Source organism: Melospiza melodia, chromosome 5 (genome assembly GCF_035770615.1).
Source record: "Melospiza melodia melodia isolate bMelMel2 chromosome 5, bMelMel2.pri, whole genome shotgun sequence".
In the NCBI taxonomy this organism is placed as follows: domain Eukaryota; kingdom Metazoa; phylum Chordata; class Aves; order Passeriformes; family Passerellidae; genus Melospiza; species Melospiza melodia.
Window position 1 is genome coordinate 28,574,684 of NC_086198.1, and position 26,640 is coordinate 28,601,323.

The following is a 26,640-nucleotide window of genomic DNA, read 5'->3' on the forward strand; positions in this document are numbered from 1 at the left end:
ATACTAAAAGCACATCCCTCCCAGTTACTGCCATGCATCTCTTCCCCAGTGTTTCCCAACAGATTTCTGTGAGAAGTGTTCCTGGCTTCATTCTTACAACAAAGCTTGTGATGAACTACCTGCTCTAGGACAGAATGAGTAGTTCAGTGACTGCTGCACAAATTTGGGGTAGAGCTAGAGTTTCAAATTCACCAGTAAACTCAACATGCAGCCCTCTTTATGATTTTGAAAGGAGTTGAAATAAACAGAGAATCTCAATGGTAACAACAGTTAAATGCTTCAGTGCTTGCTTTGTTCTCCACCTGAAAAAGTGAAGAGTGCCTCTTTTGAAATCCTGAATGGAAAAGTATTTAGATTAAAAAAAAAAAAAAAGCCTCCAGCATGTAAGAACAAAAACTCCAAATTGAGTTTATGGCTGCTTTTTGTTTGCTGCCTGCCATATGCTGGTCATCATTCTACTGCTTACTACAACTGGCCCTGTAAGAACAACATTTCATTTCATGCCATTGCAACAGGTTTAAATACATACATATAATTTAAAAGGCAAGTGAAAAGACAAAACATTTATTTTAATTAGGGTTTTATACATAGCATGCATCTGAAAACAAACTCTTTATCATGTAACTATCACTCTGGTATCTGCACCAAGGGTGTACAATCTCAGACACAATGAATGGGTACCGTCACCTACACTACTGTATACAGAGATATAAAAATATACACAACAGTTCAATTTTACAGAGCAACAGAGCTGAGTGAATACTGTGCACACTGCACTCTCCGAGCCTGGACAGCTGAACATCCAGGCTGCAAAGGCAACAGGAACACTGCGGAGATCGTAACTGGGCTCAGAAGAAACAGCATCAGAACTCTGACACAGTGTAAAAATATAAGGCAGAAGCCACTTTCTTCTGAATTGTAGGGAAGAGCAGAGCACACTGAGACTCTCCATTCTTGCTTTTAAAAGTAGTTCCAGCAAGGAGTTGTACATGCAAAACATCAACAGTGCAACAACAAAAGAATACTGAACAGTAGCTCAATCGTACAAACTTAAAAAAATGTAACATGTACTTTATGCATCTCCTCACAAAATATCTAGGATTTGTCAGTGCATTAGTGTTAAAGTGGCATTAAAAAAACTTCTGCTATTATAACAGATGCAGAATTATTTTGGAAATGCATAGCATCTACATTTTTATTGTCTTTGTAATTATTCAGTTGGCATAGGCACCATTCTAGTCACACCAGCATTAAGAAGAATTCATGGTGGAAACAGCCATTCTTATCAGTTCATACACAGGTATTCTTGACCGCTTGTCTTGATTTTGATTTCAACAAATAAATGCTTTTTAAAATTCAAAAATATACCCTATGATTATGAAAAGAACTATATACAACATACCTAAGACACAGGGTTAGCTGGCTGCCATACGTGTAACACAAGAGAAACATTCAAGTTTGACAGATACTTTTTTCTTTTTGAGATGAAAGGCCTTTGGGTTGGAAGCATATCAGAGACAACAGTGCAGTAGGCTGAGAATTCCTTTAGCTCAGTTCAGAACTAAGGCATTGTATGATAAAATATACATTTATATTTGGTGCAATGTTACTGTCAATTTTAGGATCTAGATCACATCAAATGCTGTCATTTGTCACTCTAGTAAACGCACATACCCATTTTCTATCACAAACGGAAACCTTTGTGAGGAAAAAAATTATCAAACACTAAACCTATTTTTTTTCCTAATTTGACATTGAAGAAAAACTGCTAAGCCAAACAAATTCTAGAATCGCCCCCCCCAAGAACCCTATGGTAGGACTTGACATCCTCCTAAGTCTTTACTTGCCAAAAATTAGCCCAAAATTAAACATCATTGAACTTCACTAAAAAGAAATTAGGATTTTAAACTGCTACTTCAAATTACTTTTTGCTTAAATTTTCCAATTATCCACTCATTTTATGCTTGCTGCCCCCTCTGATTATCTCCCAGTGCTGCCCTTCTCCTGTCATTCCTATATGGCTGCCCTCTAAAGTTTCTCTGATACTGGTAGCCGTCATCTCTGCTTCTGCTGGGTGGTCCTTTCCAGGCCTCCTCATTTCTTTGGAACTGGTATCCTCCCCTGCTGGAATAACCCCTGTCAGGTCTGGGCCTTCTGCCTCCTCCGTAAGTCTGGTTATAGAACTGCTTGGACCTGCCGCTCCTCAGCATGTCGGAAACCTCCGTGTCGTCCTCAGAGCTCTCCTCCCTCGTTCTCTGGGCCCTGCTGTCCGGCTGCGCGTTCCCAGCGCCCTTGGACTCTCTCCCTTTAGCAGGCCTCTCCTTCCGGCCGGGAGTGCTGGCTTTCAGTTCGTTTTTGGGAGGTTCTGCCAGCAGTGCCTGCGTGCTGGGCCCTGCCGTCGGCCTCTCTGGGCCCTGCGTCTGCGGAGGGCGATGCTGCTGCCCGGCTGCTTTCTGCTTAGGAGCAGCAGGACTGGTTTGCTCCAGCTGAGGTGCCCTGGCTGAAGTGTCTTTTGGGCTCCCTGCAGCAGCCACTGGGAATGGGACGGTATTGGAGCCACTGTTGGTCTTCTGGAGCTGCTCTGCACAGTTCACTCCAGGAACTGGAGGGCTGCACTCTTTGCCCACGTACATGCTGGCAGACGTGCCAGCTGCTGCCTCTTTGTCCTCAGGAGACAAGACAACGTTAGGTCTCGCTACTGAATTCTCAATGAAACCCTGAACTGGGTACCCATACCAGAAGTGAGGAAAGAAAGGAGGTGCTATTGGAACAGCTCCTAGGAAGTGATTGTGTCCAAAGGGAGGCTGCGGGAACATATTTTTCCCTCTCAGGGACTCCTCATAGTTGGCATGAAGAGCCTGCGCTGGATTCTCCGGTTCGACACAGACCTGTCCTTGACTTTCCGTCACCTGAGCTGAAGGTATGATCAGAGGCAGTGATGGAGATCTGTCAACCTGTGGAATCTGACCATTGGACCTGGCCTCGGTCTGGACAGCAAAGTGCCTGTTTGGTCGTGCAGTGTCGTTTTCGTTCTGAGCTGGAGCAGCCTCCTGGAACCAGGGGTTGTGCGGATACACAGGAAGGGACACGTTTGGGTACATTCTACAAGCAGCTAAATAGGCCTGGTGCAGGGGGTACAGGTAAGAATGGGGTGCCCACATGGGACAACTGTATGCCTGCAAGACAGCAGGGAAGAAAAAAGATTTCAATCAGTTATTTGGTCTTTTGAAAGTTCAGAGAGACATAAAAGCACGTCAGTCATTTACCATTTCAAAACAATATAGGAGATAAAGAAAAAGAATTTTCTTTACAGTGACTGCCCTCCATTCTACATCATACGACTCTTGGATGGTGTTCTTATTTTTTGTTTTCCTTCCAAATGCAGTTGAAATGGGCAACAGTTATAACCAGTAAGAAAACTTAGTATCAATTTCTATATGGTTAAAGACATAAAGCTTGACTTAGTAAGTCATACTCTAGCTATGTTTTTGAAGAGAAACATTTCAAACTCATTTTCCAGAATCACATTTACTAATTGGCAATTTCTTCTACTAGACCTCACTTTGCAAAGGCCACTGCAATGAAGTTGTCCAACTCAGGTGGTGACCCTTTCCCTTTTCTCTACTTCCACGTCAATGAACTGGACTCTCTAGAGACAGTTCCTGGAGCAAACCATCCTGGAAAGCCTATGCAGAACTCCTCTGCAGGAGCCCCTTCCCTTTCAATGGGCAGGGGAAGGGTGTGGGCAGGGTCTAGAGCAGAGCAGCAGACAATGCAGAGGGCATTTCCCGGGCCTGCTGTGCCCTGGGACACCAGCAGAGCAGCACAGCCACTAGAACGTGGGCTGGGACCAGCAGATGGTGCTGAAGCACCAAACGACAGGCGAGAACCTCAATAATCCACAGCAGCAGTAAGGAGAGTCCCAAGCATGTCAGCTTAGGAAACTCAGGCTGTTTGAATGCAATGGAGTGACAACTTGCTAATTAACAACTTAGGGCTTTCCTATTAAGCACAGAGACTTCTATTAGGCAGAGGAATCAAACTGACATTGGAAACTGTGCTGAATATTCCCTTTCCATGCCCAGACACGAAACAATATCGTTGCTATGGCCAAAGTCCCATGAAATAAGCCCAAGAGCTCTCAGCACCTTGCCAAAAGAAGGAGTAAGAAGGTAAAAAAGGAACATTATTTTGTGCAGAAGGGAGAAAGAAAGCAAACAACTTTGCCTTGCCCAGCAATGGAAAATGTTGGGTTTTAGCTAAGCCTCTTCCCCAACCTCACCATAGATGTGCACCACATTTACACATACACACTACTATAATTACTGAAAGGATAGAATACTATTATCATTAACCTGAGCAAAAAGAACAGACATGCAGGGTACTTAAGGGAGTGGCCCCAGGGAAAGATTTTGGGATCTGCACCCAGTGGCTTTGCCAGTACACAGCCATGGTTGAAGTCCAAGGGCATTTTCTCATTCCCTATATGTGCCATCCAAAAGAACCATCTTCACATTCACAATTTATCTGTGACTTTGTAAAGCACAATTTGCTGGCTGTGCAGCCACAGTTGGAAGCCAGGTCTCACTATGCTACTGATATGAATTTGAATTCTGCTGACTTGAAGTGTACTGTGGACAACTGCTGGAATCCCAGTTAACAGAACACAAAATAAGGAAGTATTTCAATCTGAAAGATGGACTTGAAATGTACACCTGCAGCAACAAATTTTCTGCACTCTGAGTGCCAACAATTATTCACAAGTGGTTTTTGTAACAAAAATGAAAACATAAGGAAGTTTGAAGAGTTACCTTCACACCAAGATTGAAGAAAAATCGAAGAATATTCTTATCTAAAAAAAAAAAGGAAGAATATTTATAAGGACCTAAAATATTTCATCTGATACAAAAACTTCATGAAGTTCCATTTCAGTAGAGAACACCAATATTAAGTTACTACTTGCATGTCTTCAATTGATTAAGTTGGGGTTTTTTGCGACAGTAAGGTATCTAGAACACAACAGCAGTTTAAATTTCAGTTTTAACAGTTTGTGAACTTCTAGTTGTTAAAGAAACCCTTCACTAAAGAAACACCACTGTGCAGTCAGACATGAGATGTTCTTTATGGACATACCTTGCATTCATAGTATGCCAAAACCTGTATTTTCCCAGGTCAGTAAGGAAATGCTCAACAGCTTCCAAGCTTTTAAAAGACATGAGCAAACCTATTACTCTGACAGGAGCACTTCTCCAAAGATAATTCTTTACATGCATAAAACCTCAAGTTATGATGGGGCAATCTAAGAGCTACAAAGTGATTCTACCAGATTTCCAGGTGTAACAACTTGAAACAGTCACAGTGTTGGCAATACAAACTAAAGAGTTACAACTCTATTCAATATTCCCTCCCACATCTTAAATCACAGAATGACAACTATTGTATCTTTGGACAAAGAATGACAACAGGACCAAAACCAATTGTGTTTATCTACATTTTAAGAAAAGAAGACCTATTAGAAAAAATGGTGTCAAATTCAGACTTCTCACCTTTAGGTAAGTCATCCCCAGTACTGCACAGGGAGTAAGGAGGTGCAACGGCTCTTTCTCCCTTTTCATTAAAAGGGAATCCTGGGTAGAGCGGATCCTGGTAGGGATTCAGAGTCTGAGGCAAAGGCATTAAAGGCTGGTTAACTGCTTGTAGCCACACAGGAACTCCAGCACCTGAAGCAGATGTTACCTGAGCCTGTGATACAATAGAGTCAGGTCCCGTGGCTGGTCCTGGCATCAGTGAAGAAGCAGGTATTTGAGTTGGAATACCTAGAGGGAAAAAATCCCAAAACAGATACATATATATGTATAGAAAGAGAACAGGTATCAACGCGTATCTATAGATATGTATATATAGATAAATAATCACAAACCAAAAGACATCAGAAAAGCAGGATTCAAAATGCAGAGTTTTCAGAAAGATTGAAACAATTTAGCTAAGCTTTCCAGAAATAGCTAAACTGATCTCATGTTTCTTTTTTAAAATTATGAATGCCAGAAGGAAACAGGAAGGAGGAAAGAATGGGTGAACTGAAACTTTCATGTGAATCCCTGAAGTTCTCATTCTGACTAGTCATTTAGAGTCAACTCTGAATCTGAGTTTAGATCAACTGGGCTGCACATCTTCTGTCACAGACACGGTCAAGTGAGATAGGATTGTGACTGTCTCATGTGAACAAAGCAGGCTGATCTGAAAGCTGGCTCTTGTACAGAAGCAGCAGTGTGAGAGAAAATGCAGCTCCTGATCTAACGAGCACTACTGATTCTAACTCCACAGACCACAAGATATGCACAGCACACCAAAACCCTTTACACTGGCTTTGCAGCTCAGGTCCAAATGGATCTCATTAGTTTCAGACATACAAGTCCCAAGCTGAGTCCTCAGGAGTAAACCAAGGAGCCTACTCTTCATGGGACACAGAGCACAAACACTTACCAGGTTTCAACATGCTGACAATATGTTCTACCTTAAGCAGATCCTCAAAACTCAATGCTATCCCACTCAAGAGGAAAAAAGGCCAATGAAGTACACAACCCTCTTGTACCTTTCAGGTTGGGAGTCAAGCAAACTGTACAATACAGGCAATCAAAGATGTGTTAAAACTCCTATGAATGCCTGCCTTTGGAATGTGAAATTATACAAGACACTGTCTCCTGGGTCTATCTTCAACTTAGTAAGAGAGTTAAAGTATTTTCCAGGGTTAGTAATTTCTGATTTATGTTAGTATTTCTGCAAACCTGCTGGTCCATATGTTGCTGGCTCACTTGGCCAAGCTGGCACAATGGCTGGTACAGAAGGCACTGCTGGAGGTAAATGCACCTCAGAGAAGACTGGAGAGGGTGTCGGAGTGACGCTGGGCAAGCACTCGGTCAGGTTCTGGAAAAACAAACAAATCTGAATCCCATCGTAGCTGGTGACCCTGATGAACTCACAGCCATATCTGGACTAGCACCACACCCACAGGGAAGTACTAACTAGGAACATACCCAAAGAGACCTGAGCTGCATCACTGTGTGCAGATCTCTGAGCTCTGTCCAGCCATGCCTGTACCACAGAGCCATCAGTGCTAGAACCACCTCCTCAAGCTTTACACTTAAGTATCTCCCACCCAAAATAAAAGCCACCCTCACAAGCAATTACCAATAACCTCAGAGAAACCTGAAAAGGAAAAGCTAAAGAATTTAAATTTCTACCTTGGTAGAAAGATATGAAATAACCCCTCTCTCAGAAAATAACAGATTTACTTTTCTATCAGGGGTTGTCCTTTTACAATCTATATGCTGGACATAACAGATTCCTAACTGTAAATATGAAATTTTAGCATTATCACCATAGAAATGACTGTGTAATTAAAAGCCAGTATTGTGATACATACGTGGCTGTGATGGAGCTCCCCTTTGTCTGAAGTCTCCTGACTGGAAAACTTTGAAATCAAACAAACATTTCTTACTTGCTCAGCAAGAATCGGAGAATCTGTTTTTACTTGTTCCAAAGGAGATGAAGCTTTTGGATAACTCTCATCTTGACTATTCTTCTAAAGCAAAGTTAGAAACAACATACACAGCTAGTCTAATAGTAAGATTAACTTTACAAAGAGTTATTCACAAACAGTAAACCACACTCCATACAAAGTGGGCTAAGCACCCATCACATATTATACTAGTGTGACATTTTGCTCATTGAAAGGACAGCAAAGGTTAAAAGCCAACAAGAGGCCATAAATCTTCACTGAACTTCAGAGCTCATGGTCTGTTAGCACAATAGCTATTGGCAAACATCAAATCTTCTGTGGTCCCATTATACTGGAAGTACAAACTGTACTAAGCAATTACAAATCCAGATTTGTAAGTGCTCTCAATAGCCCAGGTTGGAGGACTCTGATTGCAGAGAAAGACTAAGTATAGGTTACAGGGCTGAGGAAAGCTGACAGAAATACAAGCCTCCAGCCTTAGGAGTATTTCACTAAAAGCTGTAAAGCAGCAGCAGCAATCACAGCTCTAAAGGCAGCTATTGCTCTGCTAATCATGTATCAGAGAAGCAATAACATTAAAAAAAAATTTGGTCTTTTCTTTAAGATTACCTCAGATGAATTTGGCTCAAGCTTCTGACTTAAGTGGATCTGCCTGGAATTTGACTCTGCAACACCAAGACATAACCTAGTAAATGAACCATTACACCACTTATGGCTAGCAAAACTTAAGCCAGTTAGTTTGTCTTTCCAAAATTAAACTTTCAAAACTAAACCTATACCTTAGTATATAACTACTTCAGAAAACTTAAATTTCTATTTTTACCAAAGATCAAAGCATCCTAAAACAAACACTTATTTGGATAGTAACAGAGCAGCTACTTCAATCTGGGTTCTGCAACTCTACAGGAGTTCTTTAGTGATGTTTGGAAACCATTTCAGTGATGCTTGGGGAAAGCAGGAATGAAATGCAGCTATCCCTTTAAATATATTCATCCTAAAGTGCTCCTAATGAAACAAAAGTCTACTTTTCTTAAAGGGAAAGTGCTCTGATTGGCATTTTCATATTGAAGTGCTAAGATAAAAGAAGCTCAAAGTCTTGTCTACTTTTGACTGATTAAAAAAAAAATTTAGAATGTTGCAGTGGACTAAAAGATCAAAAAAAGTTTTCAGACTGCTACACAAAGTTTCATTCCTCAAGCACCAGCAAACACTTTGGTGTTTGGTGGGGAAGACAGTTAAAAAACAGGTGTGACATAATAGAATCTGAACAAGCTCTTCACATTCTGGCTTATGTTCAGACCTGGCTATCACTGCTTGTCAATCAAACTCATGCCCAGATTATTCAGTAGTAGATACAGACTTTTTAAAAGCTTGTTATATACTCTGTCACAACTAGACAGCAGTATAAATGGAAACAGCATTGATTTTGAGAATTACTGCCAAATCCCCAAGCAGCAATAGAAATCCCTAAACACTCAGAAGGAAGCATACTTGATTCCCATAGGATTGTTAACCTAGTTTCACAAGAGGCAATGCATATGTGAGTGTCACAAAAAGCAGAGAAAGCTGGACATGCCATGCCCTTCAGCCAAATTCATCATGACAGTGGAGTCTTTACTTTTTCTCCAGCTTTCCCTACGTGAACATTTCTTAAAAAATGTGAACGTTCCTTAAAAAATTCTTTTGCAATTAGCAGAGATTTACTAACTACCTCCTCCTGGCACCTACAGCTTTCTTCTATTACTGCCATGTTCCACTTCCTCACAGAGGAGGAAAAGCTTTAAGTCCATGAAGAGAAGCTGAAGTGTTGTAACCGACTGGGGGGAGAGAGAAAACCCAAACAAAATTTTGACCATGTGACCAGAGCTTTTTACTGTAAACAGGTTTGTTTTTCCAACCCTTCTGTACCCTTCTTCTCCACCTCCTGTACCAAGGTATGCTAATTCTTAACCATGCCACAGTAAATACTTTTACCTGCTTCATAAATTACTCTTAAGGCTCTTCCCACTGGCACTTTCTGCCACACACTCTAGAATTTCAAAAGGATCTAATTTAGGGTAGCTTTGACAAGTCTTAGTTTTTCTCATTTCTCTTCCCATTTACTACAAAAATTCCAGCCAGGAGTCTACTCTCTCAGCCACATTCACAAAGCAGGGAAATGTACTTTCTTCACAAACCACACCCTTGCTACCCTCCAGCCCAGTTTAGTTTGGCACTGCTACTTAGGATAACTTTCCCCTCATTGCCTAAACAGATGCCCCATCTTGAATAAATTCAATTGCTGGTAACAAAACCAAGCAAATAAAACCCATTTAGTTTTACCTTTCTCCTTCTGTTCTTCCACCTCTGCTGTCCACTTGCTGTTTCTTCTTTCACTATTGGAGAACTTTTTCTGGTTTACATTATCCACAGTTTGTGTAGCAGCCTGACAGACTAACTGGTTCTGAAGAAGTTGACAAAAGCAGAAATATCACTTCATGTAATCAGTCCAGTGACACCTTACCATCATCTGCTATGATACTATTATGCCTTCATGACAAATAATATCTATGTCTGTAATAGGCAGAAAGGGGAAGGGGGGAGTCTCTGCAGGATACTGAGCCATTCATCTGCTCTTTCACATTCACTGCCACGTTTTGCCAAGTGCCCTTTAAGAGCATTTGTGTCACTAGCTGACATGACAAAATCTGTTTCACTCAAACAATAAATCACATCCTCCTCCTGCAGGTGAGCAAATACAGCAAACTGTTACTGCCCAGGAGAGAGCAACCTCTGTCTTTCACTAGGAGAAAGACTGAAGCCTTTCTTCCCATCCTTGTTCTTGTTTCTGTTTGCCCTAGGATTTACACCCAAAAAGCCCCACACATCTCTAGAACAAACCTATGTGGAGAGTAGCTCTTTACCTACAGGATATGCTCGCTTCCCTGGATGTACTGACACTCCCACCCACTTCCATTAAAATTGCATCAGTAGAATGATCTCTCCAAAATCCTAAAAATACAGATGCTCACGTGTCTCCCATATTTACACACCTAAAGCACTGTGTGGTGGACACAAATTATTATATACTAGGCGTATTTTCTTATCTTTAACATATAAAGCATTGTAGATACCTGTGCTTCTAATTACAAAGCAAGTGCAAAACAAATATCCCTCATTTCTGAATTGCAGTGTGATTCAAGGACATCAAACCAACGGCTAATGAAAGGTTCACAGGCAAGGTTAATGGCAAGGAATGCAGCATACATTGCAAAGAGCAGGAAAAGCTTGTTCATCCCTCTGCTGGATCTCGTAGAGGGAGCGGGACTCCTCTATGGCCTGCTTCTCCCTGCGCTCCTCGGGGGACAGCCCAAAGTAGTGACAGTCCCTGCTGCCGTGGTGGCTCAGCTCCTCGCCGCGCTCGCGCTCCGCCTTCCTGCGCACGGCAAACAGAGAGCATCGCTCACACCGAGAAACTCTGCAGCAAACCAACGCTAACTCCTGCCTCAGGAGAAAGGAGGATGCAAGTATGGAAATAGAACTGCCGCAGCAGCTCAAGGAATCAAAATGCACTACCAACAAATGCAGGTGAAATACTCCTTTCAAATGTTAAGTCAGAACACAAAGCAGTCCCCTATGACAGGTTCAGCAGAAGCTGAGGGAAGATCTCAGCCATGCCCAAGAAGCACTTGCAGCATTATTTCAGCCCCAACCAAAACAAAAACCCCACCCCACACAACCAAAACCATCAAATCCACAACCCACAACAACAACTTCAAACACTTTTTTGCACCAGGTAGGGCAAAGATGATGCTGATCTAAAGAGCAACCTGGCACCCTGTATGAGATCAGGCAGAGCTACTCAACCACCAGAAAAGCTCGGTGCTTTAATGGACCTTTCGAGAAAAACAACTACAACATAAGCCACACTAACATCTACTTTCCAAGAAAAAAAAATGTGGCTTTGTAGGCAGTTTCTGCCATGCACAAAAAAAAAAAAAATATTATTTTTCCCCTGCTTGTGTGTATTCTTAAGGACTTGGGACATGTGTATTCTTAAGGACTTGGGACACTTCCTAAGCATTCAATGGCAATGTACTTCAGAAGAGTATGCTGGAAGCATCTGAAGCAGATACCTGGGCTTGCAGAAGCTCAGTTCAGAGCTCAAGCCAGGGAAGATGCTGTTTGCAGGTTTACCTTGCAGACTGGGAAGGAGTCCTGCCCGGAGCTTTCTGCTCAGTTGAGGTCTGATGAGGTTGGGGCCCAGAACACAAGAACTGGTGCTGCCTGGTTCCCACAGTATGCTGAAGTCGAGGAGGTAGTGCTGACTGGGGTTTGATTGACTTGCTCTGATTCTTTGGCCCTCTGCACTCTGCATCTGTGATAACAACGTGAAAACAGGTAAGACTTTTGTTTTAATCACACTTTTAAGCTCTTTGGGACAAAACATCTGACAAAGGAGGTTCTGCCACACAAAGACAGGTACAGTCCTACCAGGCTGAGCATTCTGCCCCCATGTTGGGTAAAACTTTTTTATCTTCTTCCCTGGCACAGTGTTCCAGCCCTCCATAGGAGAGGTCTGTGGAAGAGGTTTAAGGCTCTTCAGTGAGACAGCATGCCTACAAAACAAGGAATTATGGAGGGAATAATATCTTAAAAGACCAGACTGGGGCTTGCATAAATTAATACCACACGTTCACTAATACTGACAGATCTTTCCATTTTTGAGAACATTGTTTTCAAAGTTCTTTGCCTTTATGACTACACTCAAGCAATGTGTAGAACAGCAAACCCTTTTTTATTCCTTTTTACATAAAACTAGCAAGTTGACACAAACTTAGTAAAGAATGATCAGCCATTTGTGAAGTGCCTGCAGGGCAGACAGAAAAAGAGAATGATCCCAAAAAGCAATATAATTAGGTAAAAGCAATATACTTAGATAAATTTATTACCAATGTTGCAATAGGCTCCAAGATTAAAAGATGTTACAATGATGGTGTATATCCCAGAACAATTACTGCCTTTTTAATTGAGGATGCTAGAGATGGTCCAAGCAACTGTTTGCATTATTTGAAAGGTTATTTATTTATATATTTATTCTATAGTAATATAATAGTATAGTATATACTATACTATATAGTAATATAATATATAACTATAATGTAATATATTCTATATTCATAAATAATGTGAATATATAACTAGTATAATATATTCATTATATATTTACTTTATGCAAACAGGTTAAATTTCAATTTAAAAAGGATTCAAACTGCAAGATAATCTTCAGATCATCATAATTATTTTTTTAATGGTGACCAAATGAGATAAATGGGCATCTTTCCCATTTACCTTGACTGAAAGTGTTTCCTCTTCCCAAACTACAATCAGTGTGGGGTTTTTTGACCCACAAATCACAGGACTTCTAGCAGAGCTCAAGATGTCTCAAACTGCTCTCTCCCTGCCCCCTCCCCACCAAAACACATCAACAAACAAAAAACCCCACCCCACACAACCAAAACCATCAAATCCATAGCCCACAAGAACAACTTCAAACACTTTTTTGCCCCAGGTAGGGCAAAGATGATGCTGATCTAAAGAGCAGCTTGGCACCCTGTATGAGATCAGGCAGAGCTACTCAACCACCAGAGGAGCTCTAATGGATCTTTCAATATGAAAAGCTTGTCACAAATCCAGCATCTAATTATTAAGTCTAAGCAACACCTTATTAGCCTGCTGTCAATCTGTTTAGGAATGAATCTTGTGCACAAAAATTAAAATACTATTGATGTAATTACTATTTTACTCTACAAATAATACCCAGACTACTTGGCACTACAGAAAGAAATATGAAATGATAATCAATTTTTCCTTGTTTAAATAGTATGATGCTTTCTTAACAAATCTGTGGTAGTACTGCTCCAAGCAAAGAAACAGATACATTTCAGGGGCTGAAGTTAACTCTGAACCAAAGTAATGCTTTCTTCACTTTGTTGCTCCCTTCCAAAAGAGATTAAGCACTCACTTTGCTCCAAGCTCTTCTACAAATACAACAACTGGCCCATTCTCTGAACAAACTTCTTGAATATGGGCATTATAAAATTTCCCATTATGGTCTAAGCGCACCTGCAAAGAACAAGAGCGAGAAAAAAAAGTGGATTAGCTCCACAGACAACTGTGAGAGGAGCTAGCTCTTTAAAATATAAACAATAAGAAACAGAAATTTTCCTCTGGGCAACAGAAGACCTAAAAAATACACATCACAGTTCAATAAATGAATCAAAAGCCAATCTTCAACCCCTATTGCTTCTTCAAAACAAAATAAAAATACTATTAAAACAAACACACACACACACAACACTAAACAAACAGCCCACAAACAGCTTGCTGAGGAACCCTACTTAATGAAATATGCTTTTCAAAACCACATGAGAAAGTTAAAAGCAATCAGTGCAGCCAGGCTTTTCAGCTTTACGGAAAACACTCTCTCTCACAATAAAATTCAAAGCTTTTCCCTATTAAAATCCACTTCACTTCAGTGAAATGTAGTCTAATTAGGAACATAATGAACATCAATTACTTCAGGAGTTACTCTTCAGAAGGTTTTTTTAAGAACAATCAAAAAAAGTGCTACAGACATGATCATAGTGTTAGCTGTCTGACTGACATTCTATGTTCTTAAAACTCTTCTGTTGTATAAAAAATAAATTCCTTAATGTTTCACTACAGTATTTGGCTTTAAAGTTGTATTAATTTGGTCAACTCTAATTTTCACTATTCACTTCATGTTTTCTTCCCATGTTTTTATACTATATATTTACTGTCTTGCCACATACACAGAAATTTTGACAGATAGAGTATGTAATTACCAGAGTGTTTTCTCCTAATAATATCTGTAAATAAATACCACACAAGACAGCCTTAGGGTTTTAAATGCACATTTTAAGCCTGTACTATGAAGCAATAAATAATCAACTCAGCATTAGTTTGGTTTGGTTTGGGAGCCAGGGGGTTTGAGGCCTTGTGGCTTTGTGGAGTATTTTGTGGGTGGGGTTTTTTTTTAGGTTTGGAGATGTGTTTTCCCTGCAGTTTAGTCACTATGGTTGATCCCATCACACAAATAAAAAAGTACAAACTGAAAGAGCCCCTGTGCTGCATGATTAACCCAACTGAATATTTTGTCATTAATATTAATAACTTTAATAGATGGTCAAATGCCCTAGAAAGGAACACGTTCAGCTGAGTACCACCAGTTTAATTAACACGCTTAAGGAGACTAATCTACAAATTCAGAATTTAATGGCAAACCTTGATTGTTCTTAAGCAGCAACACTTAATACAAATCTTAATAGAATTTGAAGACCAATTGTGTAACACACTTGCAACACCCTGAGAAGTGCCCAAAACTTCAGGATCTGCAGTGACTAAAGCAAGCTGTACTTCATTACTTGAAAGTGCTGAGATTTTTATCAAAGCTAATATACACAGAGCAATCACTATTTCCAGTGTCAAACCAACACATGCACATACAGTTCCATGCTTAATGTTAAGGCTCCCAGTCACCTTACTACATATACTCTCAAGAGTTAACCTTGTGATTTTTTTAATGGAGCAAGATTGCACTGATCAGTTGTACACCATGCTGTAAGTCATGAACACAGCCAACAATTAAAGGACAAGTATATCCTCAGCTGAAGACACAAGCTAAAAGTATTTATAAAGTAGCAATATCAAAATAGTTAACAAAGAGGGAAAATTGACATCTTGAGCAAAATGTTAATGTGTCTATAAACTACAATTCAATATTACTTACTTTACATTTATCTCCAATGGAGTATTGCATGCCAGCAGCAATAGAAAAATCTTGTTTTTGCTGATCTGGAAATAGAGAAGCAGTAATATACTGTTAGTTTAAATATACCAAAAGGATTACTTTCGTGATGCAATAAAAATGCAAACCCCAAATTCAGGCCCCAAATCTGCCCAGTGACCCATGTGAGGAAAACCAAACTAAAAACCCAAAGGGCCACTTGCATCAGTTCTTCAGGAGGGCTTCACTTCCCACAGCTGCAAAAGCTGCAGCTTTGAAGTATTCTGTTACTCACCCCATCTGGATCGGAGCCAAACATCGTATTCAATGTTTCTGTAAACCAAGGGATCAAGTGATTTCAGAACCTTTTTAGGCAACACCAGCGAGGTGGGACTCCCATTGCTCTCAAGGTGCTGCATGGAACAGAACAAAGTGCTGAAAGGTCAACTACACAGACAGGTCCAGCTTGGCATATTTCAGTCACAGGGCTCAAGCCTTGTACTGACACACAGAAATGCTGAAAATATATAGAGCATAAAGAGCTTTGAAAAAAAGAACTAAACTGTGTTCTTTTAACCATGCCAGAACAAATCTAAGAACTAAGCAGCACTAAAAAAGGACACTTACCCACCTTGGAGCACATCAAAAATACCCATTACTTTCCAAAGAAACAGGTAGTTTTTAGGATATTACATGTTAGGAAAGCTATTAACTCAAGAGTCTCTCATGAACATTAAATACCAAAAATATAGCCAAGTACAAGTTATTGGAAAGAAAATAAATCAAAATGGATAAATACCTTGTTGCCAGAAAGAGACTTCATGCCATTCATATCACTAACTGTTGTAGCTTTACTTCTGTAATAGGACAGAGGCAAGTTATGTTTTCATAATGAGCTACAGCATTACTAAGCCCTGAAAATCAGGTAAGACATCTAAAGAGGATAAAAAAGTGACACTACCATTCTCTATATATTTTCCTGACAATAAGCCTATCACAGAATATCTTCACCTCTTGAAGTGAAAAAGCTGCCTAAAACAGAAACTGTAGCTTTCTTTGATAAAGAAGTATGATCTTGGGTTTAAGTACAAATTTTAGGAAGTCTATCTTATGTGTGCTTTGCTGTCACTTAGGGGAAAAAAATAAAGCAAGGGGTGGAAGACCAGGGAAACAAAAGTCCTCTTAAAATTTTTGCAACTACATGAGGAAAACCTTGCAAACGTAGACATTTAAAAAACCCCTCAAAACCAAAACCTACTCTGTTAGTTAACTTCCATCAGGCATTCTAATTTACTGTTATTTTCTACACCTGACATCACCAGAAAAAAACTTTCCACTGAGAAAGTTCCAAGTATTTTTCCTACAACAGTTGTAGGCAACTGTCAGCATTAACTTCTCCCAAAACTATTGCGCTTAATAACAACATAATTGAAAAGTTTATATTTATAAAATGAAAAGAATCTTCTGGGAAACTAGCTTATGAAACATGCTGAAATGAACTGTAGGATAAGCAAAAGATTTAGGACTTCATAAATTCAGCAAAGTGTCTGTAATTTGTGTTAACTGGGTCAAGAGTCACATACACACACGCCAGCCCCTGCATTATAGGACATGTGGTTTAAATCAAAAACATTGAGTTCCACAGTCTCCAGTGAGCACATGACCTTATTTCCAAAGGTGCTAAGGAGGTTAGCAGGATATTTTCTTAGGAATCCCAAAGATACAGAGTAAGGCTACTGCATTTGAATCTCAGGAAAGCTCCAAGAACAGAAAGGAATAAAGATTTCCATTAGCTGACATTTAGCTATAATTGTTTCCTCAGGCAGAAATATTTTGTATTTTAATTGGCAACATTCCCTAGTATTTTTTTTCCAAACACAAGCTAAACCCTTTCCCAGATCTTTTTTTTTTAACTTGTGATGATTTCCATTATCTTCCTTTCTGTTGTTTTCAACCTGTGGGAGAAACCATCTCCCAAAAGCTCAAAGAACTTCTGCTGCCACATGCCACACAGCAGAGCCCTAGGGAAGGACTGTGACAATCAGTAGGAGGGGATGTGATCCACTGATGCAGCACCAACTCTGCAGTTTCAGTGGAATTTCACACAAGCCAGAGTTAAGGATCTTATTAAACAGAAGAAAAACTGCCAATAAGTAAGACTGCAAAAATGGCACTGTGAAGGACAGACTGTGCAAAAGGAGTCAGGTCTAAATCTCAAAGCTTATTGGAGCATCCAGCAAAAAGAATATAAACCCAGATCAAAATGGAGCAAGCTGTATCTGTATGTCTGCATCAGCTTCACCTCAAGCAGGTATTCCAGCCCCCAGATGTGGAAGGCACACAAGTTGGATCAGATTCCTGTAACTCTACTCAGCTGCAGAGTAAGCCAAGTCATTCTCAGAGACACTGGCACCCTGACAGCTCTCCCTGGGAATTCTGCTACTCTAAACAGGAAGAGGCACATGTTGCAATGGCAAGAATCCATTTATGTAAAGAGACTCAAAGCTAGACTGCAGGAAGAACAGAGGAAGGCCAGAAGCCTGTCCTTAGCTAAGTGAAGATATACATTGCATTCTTTCACACTTCTAACCCTACCTCTTCCTGCTTCTTTTCTTAGTAATTTTAAATGTTTTCAATCCTTACTATTGGATTCTACTACCCACCAGAAATTCAGAAAATTCATTTAATGTGTGTTCACAGGCAACTTTTCAATTTCATTTACCTGTAGCTGTCATCCTCCGAATCCGAAGCAGACACCTCACTGCTCCCATTACTTTCCTCTGCCACACCAACAGCACTAAGTTCTGCCATGATTTTCTTTACATCCACATCAAACACTTTCTCATAGAGCAACTCATACAGGAGAGCTGGGGAAGAGAAGGAGAAAGTGGAAGAGCAAAATCAGTTACCACCTGAATCAGTTCTCATTCCACCATTTCAGATGGTAATCATACACTGACAACTCAAACTGAAAACCAAGCCACTGAAAATTACTACAATAAACTTCCAAACAAAGCCTTTTCCTGAAACCTAACAATGATAGCTTCAATATTTTTGGTAAAAAGATGTTTTTAACTAACAGCTTGATACTTACACTGGCACAGAGCAGCCTTCTCTGCATACTCTATGGGATACACAATATCATAGTGGTTTCCATTTGAGAAGCACAGCAATACCTATTAAAAAAATCACACAGATATTTCAGGCATCTCAATTATTCATAAGTACTACCTTTAATTTCAATTTAAGGCACCCATGTGCTTTGTTATCTTTCAGGATCTCAATGTGTCAATAAAACAATCAACATGTTTGGTGGATGTCCTTTAAACCAAACAGAATTTGAACAAAAGCCCAAAAAAATTTACAACAGAGATTAGTGTCTGAAAATTGATTTTTACAGAATTTTGTATTAGTAGGAAGATATGCCACACCCTAAATACCTCACATTTATTTAAAAAGAAGATTGACAGCACAACTGCCTTAAACATGTACAAAATAAACTGCTAAAATTGAATTCTCAGAACTTCTCATTGTGTTGAATAATGAAAGTCACACACAACTACTTGCTGTTTATAAAGTAGTCTTACTTCAGCCTGTCACAATAGCCATGACTTTTATTTTTTTTTCCTTTTACCTTATCAGAAAAGCCATTTTCAGTTACACGTGAAGGAGAAGCATTTGGCTCCTGGTATATTATGAAATCTTTCCTGGGAAAAAAAAAAAAGTAACAGTGAAGAATTTATTTTAAAAGTAGTATCAATCAAAATTTGAGCACTGAAGTCAAATTCAAAGGAGATACATAACCAGAGAAAACACCTAGTGGTTTCTCTGCTACAATTAATCTCTATTGTGATTTTTAAACTTAAATATTTTCTCTCTCTCCCTTTCATCCATAATTTTCTCTTAGAATTTGAAGGAGGTGACAGGCTGCTAAGCAAAGAACTCTTTCTCACATAGGCAAAAATGTTATCAGTCATGCAAAATAATTGAGTATATTAACAGTTTCTGGATTAAAAAAACCCATTTTACAACTACTCAGAAAAAAGCAATTCTGAAAGGAAAAGAAGACCCACCCACTTCAGGGAGCAAAGAAAAATTTACTAGATAACCAACCTACATTTGTGAGAGGTCTGAGGAGTGAAAGGGAAATCAAACCTATTTGTACCGAATTTCTAGGCTATGCCTGAAAAGTCTGAAACTCACTTACTGGAACAGAACAGGAAATTCTTACTTCCCTTAAGTCTCCCAGCACACAGGAGAAGGAGCAGCTCTTTCCCCCTACCTCCACCACTATTCCTACTTTCCCTGAGACTCTAAATTGCCTTTTCAATAGAAGCCTGTCTTCCCAAAACAAGCTCAGCAATAACTACTCCAGTGTGCTCACCTCTGCAGTGAAATACTTGATAAGAGCTGCATCTGTGCCACAAAACCCTCCTGATGCTTTCAATGGATATTTTTAAAACCCACTGTTATTAACCAGGATTTGTCTCTTTTCATTTATCAGCTGTGGCCCTGGATACCAGTGTGGCACGACTGCAAAATAAACTGCTCCTGCTTATGAGAATACATTTCTCATGGCCAGAAATACAACAGGTCATGACCATCCAGTTTCTGATCTGATTAAGCATCCAGTTCTGCTGACTTAAATTGAGTTATATCCCTCCACAACCTGGCTCAGTGTAACCATCAGCCCTTCTCACTAAGCCTCTTGAGCCAAGCTTTGCTCTGACTTTCAGCTCAGTCCTCCCCCATCCAGGCAGGACACGCAATTCTGAGCTGGCCCCTTCACCTCACAAATGCAGAGATAGAATTCCATACAGTTTCCCACATGTAGCACTCAAAGTGCCCAAAGGTAATATTTAACTAGTCTGATTCTTTCCTCTTATCAGCTGTCTCATCAATAGACAAAGCCATTAATTTACAGTAAACATTTTGAAATTCTGAATTGTTAATGAGTTTATAAACAGCAGACAGTGAAGATGCTGTGGATTACTCACTCCCTTGCACAATAATTAGAAAGCAGTTATAAATACTCAGCATATTGTTTCTCACTACTTTGTGAAGAAAGATTTAGTATATAGGAAATGGGTACAGCTCACATATGAGCAATAGGGTTAGTACTAAAACCTTGGTGAGTAACAGGAAGAAAAGCAATCTTCACAGAAGAACCAGGATATTGAAATTAACAAAGTAATAACTGTATGAGATTACTCACATCTGGCTGTGCAGGTGAGATACATGGCATTATTGCAAACTCACTTTTCTATTTTTATTTAATCTATTGACAGCTGCAATTCTCAAATATATTTATAATTTTACAGAGTATGGTATAACATAATTCTATCTTTGCTGTTCCAACTGATTTACTAACAAAACAACAGAAATTATCTCAGCAAAACATATTGAAAGGTTTTCTTACTTGTACATAAGAGAAAGGGCACTTATTTCTACTTGTCCAACCCATTCCTGTATTGAAAGCAAAAGAAAATTAAGTTCAAACAAACACACAATTATACCTCCTCATAAGCAGATCAAGAGATGCAAGAAATCATTGTTGAAAATAAATATATGAACATTAAATCTGTTCAGCAAGACATAAAAACACAATTCCTCAAATCATTTTACAGTAGAGAGTACATACATAAAACTATATATTCACGTAATTCAAAGACCTAAGTTCAATCAAAAACACTTCAGAGGAAAAAAAATCCAATTAGCCATCAACTTCAACAAAAGTACTTGCATTCTATCATAAATCAGGTCTAACATACCTGCGGATTTTCCAAACTTTTTAAATAATCTTCAAATGGCCCCTCTATGAACTGCATTAAAAGAAAAGAAAAAACAACCATCAGTATTTAGTGACTTTTAATAGTGCAGCATATGGAATCCCCAACATGTGACCCACTGTACCAATGGGAATGTACCACTGGAAATGGAAGTCTCCCCTGTCCTCACAAAGCTCATAATGTACATATAAAGGGGTGTAGAGATGAAGGAATGAACAGCCAAACACACAGGTCTGCCTTGCAGAAAATAACCACATAAACAGCTGTAAAATAAACCAAACAAAACCCCAAAAAAGAAACTCAAATGGGGAATCTGGAAGAAAGCAGAGATGATGTGATGTAGATGTTTATAGGCAATTCATCTAAGGCATGCAGAGCATCACTGAAGAGAGAATTGTGGACTTGAACTCCAACATCTTGTTAAATAAACAGCAATGGACAACCAGAAACAGGAGTCCCATGTCTGCAGTACAGAAGCAGTGGTAAGACTCTAGTACAGCCACCTCACACAGCACTTTCTCCTCTGTTCTGTATCACCTCAAACTGCTTTTACTTTCAGCAAAGGATGCAAACAATCAGGCTGCACTTCAAGTGCCAGCCCAAGAAAGTGATCCTTCAACTGCACTCCCCACCACACATGAGGAGGCCAAATTCACATCTGCCAAGAGCAGAGACACAAAGATGCTGCAGTAGCTGAGACATCTTAACTGCAAAGTGTTTCAGCCACACAGGCCACAGAGAGGCTGCTTTTAAAAATTGCTCTTTAGTCTCTATCTCCTTGATTTACCTCAAATAAAGATCTGCAGAGGTACAAACCAAGAAGGAAACCTCTCAATGAACTTGAGCTACAAGCTGGATGGCCTCTTTACCCACAGTGATTAAGAAAAAAGATAATAAGGAGAACTGAGTGGAGCGGTGAGATCCAACGTTCTGCTTTAGCCATTTGGAAGTGAGAACAACTAATCAGCCTGGCCCAAAGCTTTAATTTAGATAGAAACAATCAGGTGTGAAGTTAAAAAAGGTGGATCAGCCAAATATGATCACAGACAGCAGTTACTTTTTGTGTCAAAATTAAATGACATGAAGATAATGCACAGAGGAAGAAAGGAAGGACACCAGGAAGTTCCCATGGGAAACTGAAGAGTTAAGAGAATGAATGTAACACAGCAGCAATTCAAGAAACACTGCAAGAAAGGCTGAGGATGGAAATGAAGATGGTGGCTACACTCCTAAAATCTTGGTTATAACAGCATCAGTGGAAAGAAAGACACAAATTTAAGCTGAAATTATAACAACAGGCAGAGAGTAAAGGAACTCCAGGAAGCACCACCATGTCAATAGAGCATAACTACTGAGGAGGCAGCAAGTAAACAGCTAAACCATGAGATTAGGGAAAGAGGCATTTGTTGTTTATGCTGTTTGGGTTTTTTAAAGAGAGATAACTGGTATATTTCAGGCACAAAACACAAAGCAGAGTGAGAGACAGAGGCAGCAAAGGAGATCAGCAGAGCTGAAGCAAGGTACCCGTGGGAGGAAGAACATTGGGAAATGAGAACAAATATGAAACACCTACTCTCACAAGAAACTTTTAAAAAGGAGACTCTTGCAGAAGGACAGCAAAAATGGACAGAGGACACGTCATACCTGGGGATAATGTCTGAGAGGGAAAAAAGAACACTGGGACCAGGAGTTTGGATGAAGAAACCAAAACAATACTAAAACTCTACTAAAACCAGCTAGGGCTAATAAAGCAGTGATGGTCAACAGCAATATGGGTAATAACACATATTTAAGAGTCAAAAAGGGCATGGAATTTCAAAATACTACACAATGGAAAAAGAAAACAGAAGTAGAGAAGCAGATATTGGAATGAGTGGGGTAATTCTGGAAAGAAAGGGATTAAAAAGTCAGCAGTGAAAAAAATGAAGTAAAAAGAGAGACATCCAAGAGTTAGAAACGACCAGGAGTCAAGTCAGAGCAGCATTGTCCCAGAGAGATCTGCTGTATTTTATATCATTAATTTCTGGTAACTTCCACATTTATGTGATCACTCACATGAGAGCTGAGCATACTATGTCAGAAATTACAGCACAAAGACACACCCTTATTCCTACTTTCTTTCTCTTCCCTATTCCAGAGTATACCTAAAACAGTCTTTGCATTTTGGGTCTGGGTAAATTTAGAACAGAAAAATAGAGTAATAATCTTCTAGTAGCAAATCCTTACACATATTCACTCCCCTTCTGTCTGTCCTGGAAATCAGGTAACAGTACATACACTAGAACCCATACAAACAGAAGCATCATTATTGATTAATGATCTTTTAAAAGGAAGGGGAAAACGGGATTTGTAATGTTACACCAACAGCACTGACCAAGTATAATGAATATCAAAACATTTTACATCCATGGTTGATGAAAAGCTTAGTTACAGATGCTTAGGGGAAAAAAAACTACAGTGCCAATGCATAATAAACTGCAGACCCTGAAAAAAAAATTCACTAATCTGATCAGTCAAATCCCTTATATACTGGAAAAGCTATTAATTAGCACAACAAGAACATTTTACAACTTTTATTAAAGTAGGCATTAGACCAAACTAAAATCCCAATTATAGTAGCTTCACTATAGACTATTGAAGATTAAGTTTGCTTCTCTTTCCTCATGAGCATTAAAAACTTCTCCCACACCACATCACTCCAGTCCAAGGAATACATAAGTCTCTCCAGGCTTATGAAAATGAGTTACTACCACACATGTGCTAATTAACTTAAATAGCACCAACTGGCATTTAGCTATGATGAATATTGCCACAAACATAGGGAAGTGCAGAATATACCAAAGTGGAAGGGATAAAGTAACTTTTCTGAAATGCTGGCAAAGAAAACAAAAATACTTACTGCTTCAAATTTCTCCCTATTCTTCCGAAGATAGTCTACACAAGCCATCCTAACATCAATGTGCCGAGACTGAGAGTGCAACACCTACAAAGGGAACAAGACAACAAGGTGACATTGGATCTCAGGAGTTTGGATGACAGGCCACAAATAATTAATGACTGCTGTCTAAATACAGGCTTGGAAATACTCTAGTTTTATTTTTAAGAATATTTAATATGCATACTCATTCAGCAGCAACATCTTCAGGCAAGTCAAATCTCAATTACTTAATAAGAAATTAAATAACTGCAGAATTCACACGTTTGTTAAATTCAAACTTTCAATTTTATGAGGATTTATGAAGCAAATGAATAGCATTTATTGTTAATCTTTAACTGCCTCCTTTGTAAAGGGCTTCAGTTAACTGAAGGAAGTTACAGCAGGAATGGATGAGGAAGCCACCTACCAACATGCATTCATTCAAACGAAATCCAAGCAAGTCTCACAGCACCTGTTTACCTTCCCTTCAAGAGGCCTGTTGGCCAAACACTTTTCTGGAAGCCAGGAATTCAGTTCCCTAAAAATGGCACCTGCCTTCTACCTCCTGTTCAAATCTTTACTGGAAAACTATTACTTTCATCACATTTTACAAGTTATCTCAGTACAGCGTAGGGAAGCCGCAGACAATTTAAGCTGCAGCGTTTCTTGCAGTCCTTACAAACGACCCTCAAATAAAATACTTCCAAATTCAGTTTTTCTGAATGAAGAGTACAAAAATGAGACCAAATCTGCAGATAAACACTTAATAATTCTGAATTAAAGACCTTACTTTCTTAGAGGTCATTTCCAATCTAAATGATTCCATAATAAGAATGGGATGTTAAAAACATAATAGCTGAAAAAAAGTTCTATCCAGCAGTGAAGTGTGAAAGAAACTTTCTATGTATTAATGAAAAAGTCAGAATAGCAATATATATTGTATATATATCTATTCCCTTGAGATAAAAAAAACACCCACTTCCAATACATAGTATTTGCTTGCTTGAAGTTATCAATTCAGTGGGGAAAGGAATTTTATTAAAAAAGTGATCTGTGTATAATTAGCACAGGAATCTGGGTTCCCACAATCAGAAGCACCAGAGCTCCCACTGCTGTTTGCTTGTACTTAAGACAAGATGACGCTGTCGCTTTTTTCCTTTAACACTAACACTGAAATGGGGGAGGGGAATTCAACAGGAAGAACAGAAAATAAATTACTCACTTTCTCTAATTTTACAGTCAAGTAATTAACAAAACTAAGAACGTGGCTTTTCAGCTCTAAATTCCTTTTCCTGGACAATCTCATACCCAGCAGCTGTATTTCGATGTTGAGATCTTACACTGAAAAAAGCTCTGAGGAGGCGGTGGAAGGTCAAAAACAGATAAGGATTTCTTGGTGGCAGGAGGCAGCTGAACACACAGAACTTCCCTCACCTCGCAAGGTGGGAATTATTTTTAAAAAGTCACGTTTTTCACCGGCACACGACCGCATAACCTTAACCTATACCTGTCTGCGTTTTAACACTAATTACCACCCACTAATGAGATCCACTTCCCATGCCTTCGTGAGAAGGAGCTTTGTTTATGTAACCGGTTACCTGTTCGGCCACAGCCCTGAAAAGGCAGGAGCCATCCTTGGCCACCTTCTTCCTGTACAAGCCCTGAGATCGCAGGTAGCGGTCCATGGACGAGTCCCCGGAGGCGTCCCTGCCGCTGCCGGGCTGGCTCTGCTCCCCTCCGCCGGCCCTGCCCGCCGCATCCATGTTCACCGAGGAGACCGCCGCACCCCTCCTAGTCCCACATGGCGAGGAGCGGCCGCGGCGCGGCTCCGGGGCCGGGCGCAGGTGCAGCGGCCGGAGCGGGGGGCAGCGCTGCGGGAGCAGCAGCGGGAGCGGCAGGAAGAGCAGCAGCCGGCTTCACGCTGTCCACTCGCATGTGGGGAGCGCGGGCAGAAGCGGCAAAGTTTCCTGCGCAGCCCGGACTCGCAGCTCCGTCACCGCCGCGCAGGGCCGGGGGCAGCTCCGGCGGGTCCCGGGCGCGCAGCCGGCCTGCGGGCGGAAAACAAAAGGGAAAGGAAGGACACGTGCGGCCCGCCGGGAGGGAGGGAACCAGGGAGGGAGGGAGAGAGAGGCGGAGGGCGCAAACAGGAGCGTAACCTGGCGCTTATTTTCACTTTCAGCCCGGGCGCTGCTGGGAGCCGTAGTCCCGGCGGAGGAGGAGGCGGACACAGCGCCCGGGGCCGGGCTGTCAGCCTTGCTCCCGGCCAGGATCATTCCATTGCTTCTTAGCCTAAAACCAGCACCGGCGGGCGGCTGGTGAAAAACAGCATTAACCCGGTAGTGCGCGCTCGCAGCCCACAAAGCCAGATGTATCCTGGGCTGGATCCAGAGCAGCGTGGGCAGCAGGGCAAGCCGGGGGGGGGGGACTGCCTCCTCCTCCATTCCCCTCCGCTGAAACCCCACCTGCAATATTGTGGCCAGCTCTGGTGCCCCCAGCACAAGGAGAACACGGAACTGTTGGAGCAAGTCCAGAGGAGGCCACGAAGTTGATAATGGGACTGGGGCACCTCCCCTACAAAGTCTGGGCTGCTGAGAAGGCTGCATGGAAACAAACCTCCAGTATCTGA

The 26,640-nt window shown here is 40.4% G+C and overlaps 1 protein-coding gene across 11 annotated transcripts; it reads right to left on the reverse strand.

Moving 5' to 3' along the window:
* Positions 1–548: 548 nt before the first annotated feature.
* OTUD4 (OTU deubiquitinase 4) lies at positions 549–25,835 on the reverse strand. Of its 11 annotated transcripts, none has more exons than XM_063156722.1 (22): positions 25,613–25,832; positions 23,997–24,080; positions 21,080–21,130; positions 20,728–20,774; positions 18,943–19,015; positions 18,403–18,484; positions 18,031–18,175; positions 16,108–16,165; positions 15,604–15,721; positions 15,312–15,376; positions 13,524–13,624; positions 11,993–12,117; positions 11,696–11,876; positions 10,766–10,934; positions 9,842–9,962; positions 8,129–8,184; positions 7,424–7,582; positions 6,786–6,924; positions 5,737–5,816; positions 5,547–5,643; positions 4,812–4,852; positions 549–3,176 (listed from the first exon to the last, which is right to left on the reverse strand). In XM_063156722.1, the coding sequence occupies exons 1-22, from the start codon at positions 25,775–25,777 to the stop codon at positions 1,959–1,961; spliced, it is 3,375 nt and encodes a 1,124-aa protein (XP_063012792.1). In that variant the 5' UTR covers positions 25,778–25,832; the 3' UTR covers positions 549–1,958. The 11 variants fall into 11 exon arrangements, 10 of the variants coding, with proteins under 10 accessions (XP_063012792.1, XP_063012790.1, XP_063012791.1 ...); XM_063156720.1 differs by having other exon boundaries at positions 5,547–5,661; positions 25,613–25,830; XM_063156721.1 differs by having other exon boundaries at positions 5,547–5,816; positions 7,499–7,579; positions 25,613–25,834.
* Between the last annotated feature and the right edge of the window lie 805 nt (positions 25,836–26,640).

Excerpts from the sequence above, each read along its gene's own strand:
- OTUD4 (XM_063156717.1), bottom strand. The coding sequence starts at position 25,777 with ATGGATGCGGCGGGCAGGGCCGGCGGAGGGGAGCAGAGCCAGCCCGGC. Across the intron at positions 18,485-18,942 it reads AAAATGGCTTTTCTGATAAG|GTATTGCTGTGCTTCTCAAA; the intron begins GTAAAAGGAAAA and ends TTTTTTTAATAG. Across the intron at positions 12,118-13,523 it reads GTAGAAGAGCTTGGAGCAAA|GCATGCTGTCTCACTGAAGA; the intron begins GTGAGTGCTTAA and ends CTTGTTTTGTAG.